Below are 9,156 nucleotides of genomic sequence, written 5' to 3' on the forward strand. Positions count from 1 at the left end.
CATCATTCTTTATATCATTGATCTTGGCTTCTTAATAAAGTTGATTATTTTTGTTGAGTTTGGTCACATAATTTCTCAATTTGCAGTACGAGAGCCAGCCAGATGTGCAGCCAGACTTATTAGCCACTCCTTTGGCCCCAACTCTTTCAAACATACAGTTTTTAAATTCCTCATCAATCCACAGAGCCTTAACAGTTAACAGTCAGTTTCTAAACAGGTACATGTTTATCAATAATTGGAAGAAGCAATTTCATCTGGTAAAAACAGGTAAACACATTATCAGTCAACAATATAAGACAATGGGAGCACTGTGTATGTTCTCTGATGAGTTGTGAGTCAATGAGATGTGAAATATCAATATACATGCTAAGAGAAGTAATTTCTCTCTCCTGTGTGGATTCTCTAATGACGTTTAAGTGACTGTTATGAGTAATATGTTTTCCCAAAATCGAACCTTCTGTAAGCCTTCTCCTCTGTGTCTCATGTTCTTTCAGGCTTCCAAAATGGGCAAAAGCTTTGCATCCTGGGAGGAGTGGTAATGCATCTCCCCTGTGTGTATTATCTGGTGCTGTTTCAGGGACCCTAACTGGTTAAAACACTTGCCACACTGGGAGCAGGCTTCTCCCCTGTGTGTATTCTCTCGTGCTGTTTCAAGGCCCCTAACTGGTTAAAACACTTGCCACAGTGGGAGCAGTGGTAAGGCTTCTCTCCTGTATGTATTCTTTCGTGTTTTTTCAGATCCCCTGCCCCGGCGAAACACTTGCCACACTGGGAGCAGTGGTAAGGCTTCTCCCCTGTGTGTATTCTCTCGTGCTGTTTCAGATACCTTGCCGAGACTAAAAACTTTCCACACTGGGAGCATTGGTAAGGCTTCTCCCCTGTGTGTATTCTCTCGTGCTGTTTCAGATTCCATGCCCAGGCGAAACACTTTCCACACTGGGAGCAGTGGTAAGGCTTCTCCCCTGTGTGCATTCTCTCATGTCGTTTCAGACTCCCCAAATCATTAAAACCCTTTCCACACTGGGAGCAGTGGTAAGGCTTCTCCCCTGTGTGTATGCTCTCGTGTCGTTTCAGCATCCCCAAATCTTTACAACCCTTTCCACACTGGGAGCAGTGGTAAGGCTTCTGCCTTTTGTGTATTCTCTCATGTCGTTTCAGATTCCCCAAATCATTAAAACGCCTTCCACACTGGGAGCAGTGGTAAGGCTTCTCCCCTGTGTGTATTCTCTCATGTCGTTTCAGCTTCCCCAAATCGTTAACACCCTTGCCACACTGGGAGCAGTGGTAAGGCTTCTCCCCTCTGTGTATTCTCTCATGTCGTTTAAGCTCACTTAACTGGTTCCAACCCTTTCCACACTGGGAACAATGGTGTCTTCTTGCTGGTTTGGACATCCCTGGCTCTGGTTCCTCTGAGTCTGGTTTTTCTCCTGCCAAAGACAGTGTTTTTTAAAATAGAGACCCGAATGAAACCTCCACATGATAAAACGGCCTTGCTACGAGGGTAAATCCTAATCAGATCCCTCAATAACCTAAGGCCAGTTTTAACAATCTTAAGTGTGATCTTAAAACAAATGTTGTAGAGTTTCCTGGTAATTACTGACAATGTTTACACTACTTATTTATTCATTCTGTTTTCGTCAGAACACAAAAAACTAAACAGTTCTAGGACACTCAAGACACAGACGTCACTGGATTCCAATCGAGCAGGTAGTTCTAAATATATAACTTTCATAGTTGTATGATACAGAATGCGACCTACAGTCGTGGCCAAAAGTTTTGAGAATGAAAAATATTAATTTCCACAAAGTTTGCTGCTTCAGTGTCTTTAGATATTTTAGTCAGATGTTACTATGGAATGCTGAAGTATAATTACAAGCATTTCATAAGTGTCAAAGGCTTTTATGACATGAAGTTGATGCAGTTTTTACGTTGAAGACACAAAGCACATCAGTAAAATCTCCCCGTTGTTGAAAGGGTTCGACACCTGCTGTTTTAGTGGCCCAATTTCATATTTAGACGTTCACAGATTTAACATTTTGACTATCGCTGATGTTATATTTTGGGTAATGTAAAAAATAATGTGAAATATTTGGAAAGATGTTCCTAAAACTGATAGTAACTACAATAAACAAATTATAAAACGCAACATGTGAAGTGTTAGATGTTTAATGAGCTGAGAAAAAAAAGATTGCAGAATTGTTTATATCCCTGTTAGTTAACATTTACTCTCTGCCAAGATAATCCATCGACCTGACAGGTGTGGCATATCAAGCTGATTAAACAGCATGATCATTACACAGGTAGAATAGGGGAGAATAAAAGGCCACACTAAAATGTGCAGTTTTGTCACACAACACAATGCCACAGGTGTCTCAAGTTGAGGGAGCATGCAATTGGCATGCTGACTGCAGGAATATCCACTAGAGCGGTTACCAGATAATTGAATGTTCAATTCTCTACCAAAAGCCACCTCACAACTTCATTTTAGAGAATTTGGCAGTACATCCAACTGGCCTCACAACCACAGACCACATATAACGACGCCAGCCCAGGATCTCCACAGCATCTGAGACCAGCCACCCGAGTAGTATTTCTATTTGTAATGAAGCCCTTTTGTGGGGAAAAACTCATCCTGATTGGCTGGGCCTGGCTTTCCATATTTTGTTAAGCAGGAAGTGGAAAATCCGAGGTTTGTAGTTTTTCAACTCAGCCCCTACTGGCTTTACTCAAATGTCGTTGGTAAAGATTGAAAAAGGTAGGTGCCAAACAGCTGCCCTGGGGAATTCCTGATTCTACCTTGATTGTGTTGTACAGGCTTCCATTAAAGAACACTCTCTGTGTTCTGTTAGACCGGTAGCTCTGGGGCGGCAGGTAACCTAGTGGTTAGAGCGGTAGGCCAGTAAACGAAATGTTGCTGGATTGAATCCCCGAGCTGACAAGGTAAAACTCTGTCCTTCTGCCCCTGAACAAGGCAGTTGGGTTGTCATTGAAAATAAGAATTTGTTCTTAACTGACTTGCCTTGTTAAATAAAGAATCCTATTTTTAAAAAAAGAAGCTCTTTATCCACAATATAGCAGGGGGTGTAAAGCCATACATTTTTTTTCAGCAGCAGACTATGATCGATAATGTCAAAAGCCGCACTGAAGTCTAACACAACAGCCTAAACAATATTTTTATCATCATCAATTTCTCTCAGCCAATCAGTCATTTTTAAGTGCTGTGTTTATTGAATGTCCTTCCCTATAAGCCGGATCACAGCTTTCCTCAGTATTAGTTAATTAATTAACAGTGTCTAGAGTTTAGTTTCCCTGTTCAACAGTCTTGTAAAGATAGGGGGGTTTACTGGGACAGGCAATGTAATATCCATAATGTTTCAAGGATAAGTTTTTGTAAAACACGCACCTTACATTGGATCATCTTGACATTTTCTCTCTAAAGCTAACTTTCATCAAGGTTTTATATGGACTATTGGTTTCTCTCTTTTCATTGGCAGAATCCTTTTTCAGTGTTACATCCATATCCACCACTCTATCTTCCTGTCAACTAACAGAACTCTGCTGGGTGTCCTGGTAACAGATACCAGTGGGCAGATCTATTGTATTTGTTCAAACTAAACTACAGCACTTACTTTGATGAGTCAAATCTGATCCTTTCTTCTCTTCTCCTCCTCTCACAGTTCCACTCAGCCCCGTTGTTTTCCTGAAGTCCACCAGCAGCACAGACAACCTCTTCATACCCAGCAGTAAGGTGCGACCGGGAGAGGCACGACACATGGACTCCGGGAGGGAGGAAGGGCTAGCGTTGTCCTGGTAACCATAAAGAGGGGACACAAACGCACATCATTATGGATGCTGATGTCACTGTTGTCATAAAGTGCTCTACAGAAACCCAGCCCAAGCCGATAAAGCAAGCTGTATGCTAGACCAGACCAAGCTGTACCATCTGGTGTTCTGATCTGGAGAGACTCTTCTCTGCCTCTTCAGCATCAGGATGTTGTTGAGGCTCCGCAGAGGATCCACCATAGTCATGTCTCTCTCCTGTGTGAATGAGAACATCAAACAGATGGTAAACTTATGATCTTCTATTGCAATCACAGTCTTACAAGGGGCATGAATATGTCTAAAAAGAGCCTAAAATGGCCACTTTCATCTTGATTTCTTAAAAAAATATTTGTGTTGCAAATGTAAAAGGGTTGTTCCACAAAATGGGTGCCTTTTTATATTTTAAGTAGAACATACGCACCAATATTGAATTTTAAAAGACTGTTATACTAGATGAGGGGAACTTTAATGTCGACCACATGGAGAATTCAAAACATCTAATTAAAAAGTCCCAAAAGTATATGAACCAATGGCAGATCGACCATTTAACAATTCCTACAGTAAGAATGCCCATTAAAAACCCCGTATTAGTTCAACAACTGCATAGTTTGTGTCCCTGTTTTCAAGACAGTACTCACTGGTGTCAATCGGATCTTCTGTCTCCTCCTTTTTCACTCTCAAAACGTCTTCCTCCTTCACGTTTATTAAGATAGCATCCTCTTCCTCTCTAAAAGGTTCGTTCTCTTCTTTCACAATAACAGCCTCCTCTTCCTCCTTTTTCACTCTCAAATATTCTTTCTCCGTAAAGCAGACCTCCTCTTCATTAGCAAGGGAGGAGTAGTTCAGTGAACTCATGGTCAGGGACGTTAGCTAGCTAGCATTAGCGACTAGCCTAGTGCTAACCTCAGTATCAATCTTTAACAAGTTTGCACATGAGGTTAAAGTTCACCAGTAGATACGTCAACCGAAATTTGTCTAAAACTCTGAGATTAGCTCATGTACAATAACATGGTCCAAAGAATCAATCTTTCAGGTTTATTGTCAAGCAGGCTACCGAGGTGGTTGAAAGAGTTGGCGCCTTGTTGTTCCTGAAGAAGCGTCCCGTCCAGTCCATTATACGTCACGCAAGAAGCATCACCTGAAAGACGCCCATCGCCATCTGCTGGCTGGAGTGATTTAATATTGATTTAATAACGATAATATCTTAGTTAACTTGGAGTCACGCGATGATATATTGTGTGGTCCTCCCACTACGACTTGGGAACCCATGCAGTTTATTAGGCTACAGATTAAATAAATGATGAACTTCACGTGGTGGTGAAAGTCCATGTGCTGAGCTTGATGCTCATTTCCAATACATTTTGAGGGTCTTATTCTGGTGACATGATTGATGCTTGGTTGCCATTTGACAAATAAAATATTATCACTCTTATCCATAATAATCTCATCATGTAGGTAGCCTACCAGCACTGTATCTTTGAGCTGTTGGCTACAGTGCACGGGACAAGAGGACTTTTGCTATATAACTCAACGGTTTTTCAAAACCATCAGTAGAGTTGAAAATGCGATGGAAACCCATTTAACTTGCATTTTTCATTCAGTACATGGGTATTCAACAGGAAAACATTTTTTCCGTGCACTACGTCATCACGCAAAGACTTTTATCCGCAATAAACCTGTTTGATGCAAACATTTCCAGTGGGAAAATGTATATATATATATTGTTTTATGCAGATTTGAGAATATTCACATGAAAATCTGTAGCAAATTACATGGAAATTTAGCTACTAAGGTGGATATTGATCCAACACCTGCCGCTTATTCAAACCAGCCCACTTGGCAAAGACCTCAGTTCAACATTCAGTTTCTCGTTACATTTCTTTGAAACGGATTTTGGTTGCAAGTTGGGTGAAACACTAAATGTCACCAGTCACTGGATTTTGGTTGCCAGTTGTGTGAAAATTAATAAAAATACCTTATATAAATCCAATCCGTTTTCCACATTGAATAAACATCATCACATGGATTTGTTTTGTTGAAATCAAATCAAATCAAATGTTATTGGTCAAATACACATGGTTAGCAGATGTTATTGGTCAAATACACATGGTTAGCAGATGTTATTGGTCACATACACATGGTTAGCAGATGTTATTGGTCACATGCACATGGTTAGCAGATGTTACTGGTCACATACACATGGTTAGCAGATGTTATTGGTCACATACACATGGTTAGCAGATGTTATTGGTGACATACACATGGTTAGCAGATGTTATTGGTCACATACACATGGTTAGCAGATGTTATTGGTCACATGCACATGGTTAGCAGGTGTTATTGTGAGTGTAGTGAAATGCTTATGCTTCTAGATCCGACAGTACAGCAGTATCAAACAGATGATATCTAACAAATTCCACAACTAAACCTAATACACATAATCCAGTAAAGGAATGGGAAATATAGAAGTAGAAAACATGGATGAGCAGAAACACAGCAGCTAAGATGCAATATATAGTGAAGAATAGATAGTGAAGGATACAGTATTTACAGTTGAAGCTAAAGATTACATACACTTAGGTTGGAGTCATTAAAACTCATTTTTCAACCACTCTACAAATGTCTTGTTAACAAACTATAGTTTTGGCAAGTCGGTTAGGACATCTGTGTTAACGACACAAGTAATTTTTCCAACAATTGTTTACAGACAGATTATTTCACAATCCCAGTGGGTCAGAAGTTTACATATACTAAATTGACTGTGCCTTTAAACAGCCTTGGAAAATTCCAGAAAATTATGTCTATAGCTTCTGATAGGCTAATTGACATAATTTGAGTCAATTGGAAGAGCACCTGTGAATGTATTTCAAGACCTACCTTGAAACTCAGTGCCTCTTTACTTGACATCATGGGAAAATACATAAAAATCTGCCAAGATCTCAGAAAAAAATGGTAGACCTCCACAAGTCTGGTTCATCCTTGGGAGCGATTTTCAAATGCCTGAAGGCGTCCTCTGGTCTGATGAACCAAAAATAGAACTGTTTGGACAGTTTGGATGCTTGCAAGCCGAAGAACACCATCCCAACCGTGAAACACATAGGTGGCAGCATCACGTTGTGGGGGTGCTTCGCTGCAGGAAGGACTGGGGCACGTCACAAAATAGATGGCATCATGGGTGAGGAAAATTATGTGAATATATTGAAGCAACATCTCAAGACATCAGTCAGGAAGTTAAAGCTTGGTCGCAAATGGGTCTTTCAAATGGACAATGATGCCAAGCATACTTCCAAAGTTGTGGCAAAATGGCTTAAGGACAACAAAGTCAAGGTATTGGAGTGGGCATCACAACGCCCTGACCTTAATGCTATAGAAAACAGATCATTTTTACCCTTTTAAAAATAGTTATAAGGGGAGGTCCGGGGGATGTCTGTCTTTGAAAGGGTCATTGTAATATTTAAGATGTCCCCTTTACTGATGACCTAAACCTAAAAGTCAAGGGGTCTGAATACTTTCCAAAGAAACTGTAAGTGATTGAGGAGAGAGCATCATTGCTATATTCTAATTACAATCATTGACCCATAAGGGACCACATGACCAAAGCAATGCGTGACCCATGCAGAATTAAAACTATATTCATCTTAATGAGAAATATAATCGAATAAACAAATGTTTGCATAACCAAAGACATGAAAACGGGTGGGAACATTGTATTTAGCTAGGATTTCATAAGGCCAGGAATGTCATTGAGAATAACAATAGACAATAGTTAATGTTGCTAGTTTAGGGATGAAGATAGTGAAGGTTCATCGATGTTAAGCATGTTTTTTAATATGACGTGGAAACAATGTTTATTCAACCAGTTGGAGGCTTGTAAAAGCCCACAGGAAAGTGGAATGAGGAACTCTTCATTGAGACAATCATGAAACAGCAATCTGTGGGTGAGTTGTAGTGGATATTATAATATAAGGATCTGCTGGAGTCCAAGTCAAACCAAGATTCTTTACTTCTGAGCTCAGAGAGAACAACAGAGTTTGGTATTTGGTATTTTACTAGGATCCCCATTAGCTGTTGCAAAAGCAGCAGCTACCCCTCCTGAGGCCAAAACAAAACATGACACAATTGTCACGTCTCTCGTCGGAAGGCATGGACCAAAGCGCAGCGTGGTAAGTGTTCATGATTTTTATTGAATCAAAAAACATTCGAACAAAATAACAAAGAGAAGAACGAACAGTTCTGTAAGGCAAATCAACTATACAGAAAACAACTACCCAAAAAACACAGGTGGAAAAAGGCTGCCTAAGTATGATTCACAATTAGAGACAACGATAGACAGCTGCCTCCGATTGGGAACCACACTCAGCCAAAAACACAGAAAAAGAACCTAGAATGCCCACCCTAGTCACACCCTGGCCTAACCAAAATAGGGAATAAAAGCTTCTCTATGGCCAGGGCGTGACAGCCGCTCTGTTCTGGGCCAGCTGCAGCTTTACTAGGTATTTCCTTGCAGCACTGGACCACACGACTGGACAATAATCAAGATTAGACTAAACTAGAGCCTGCAGAACTTGCTTTGTGGAGATTAGTGTCAAAAAAGCAGAGCATCTCTTTATTATGGCTAGACCTCTCCCCAGCTTTACAACCATTGCATCTATATGTTTTGACCATGACAGTTTACAATCTAAGGTAATGCCAAGTAATTTAGTCTCCTCAACTTGTTCAACAGCCACACAATTCATTACCAGATTCAGCTGAGGTCTAAAACTTAAGGAATGATTTGTACCAAATACAATGATCTTAGTTTTAGAGAGGTTCAGGACCAGATTATTACTGGCCATGCATTCCAAAACAGACTGCAACTATTTGTTAAGGGTTTTAGTGACTTCATTAGCTGTGGTTGCTGGTAGCTTATATAGTTGAATAATCAGCATACATGGACACACATGCTTTGTTTAATGCCAGTGGCAGGCCATTGGTAAAAATAGAAAAGAGCAGAGGGCCTAGAGAGCTGCCCTGCGGTACATCACACTTCATATGTTTGACATTAGAGAAGCTTCCATTAAAAACCCTCTGAGTTCTATTAGATAGACAGCTCTGAATCCACATCATGGCAGAGGTTGAAAAGCCATAGCACACACATTCTTAAACAACAGGTTATGGTCAATAATATCAAAGGCTGCACTGAAATCTAACAATAGAGCTCCCACAATATTCTTGTTATCAATTTCTCTCAACCAATCATCAGTCATTTGTGTCAGTGCAGTACATGTTGAGTGCCCTTCTCTATAAGCATGCTGAAAGTATGTTGTTCATTTGTTTACAGAAATATAGCATTGT

General features: G+C 40.2%; 1 protein-coding gene across 1 annotated transcript; it reads right to left on the reverse strand.

Annotated features, from left to right (window-relative positions):
* On the reverse strand, positions 1-3,801 carry LOC116358942 (zinc finger protein 239-like). Its single transcript, XM_031811390.1, has 2 exons — positions 3,630-3,801; positions 1-1,427 (listed from the first exon to the last, which is right to left on the reverse strand). The coding sequence occupies exons 1-2, from the start codon at positions 3,772-3,774 to the stop codon at positions 583-585; spliced, it is 990 nt and encodes a 329-aa protein (XP_031667250.1). The 5' UTR covers positions 3,775-3,801; the 3' UTR covers positions 1-582.
* Positions 3,802-9,156: the final 5,355 nt, after the last annotated feature.

This window comes from Oncorhynchus kisutch, unplaced genomic scaffold (assembly GCF_002021735.2).
Source record: "Oncorhynchus kisutch isolate 150728-3 unplaced genomic scaffold, Okis_V2 Okis01b-Okis20b_hom, whole genome shotgun sequence".
NCBI lineage: Eukaryota > Metazoa > Chordata > Actinopteri > Salmoniformes > Salmonidae > Oncorhynchus > Oncorhynchus kisutch.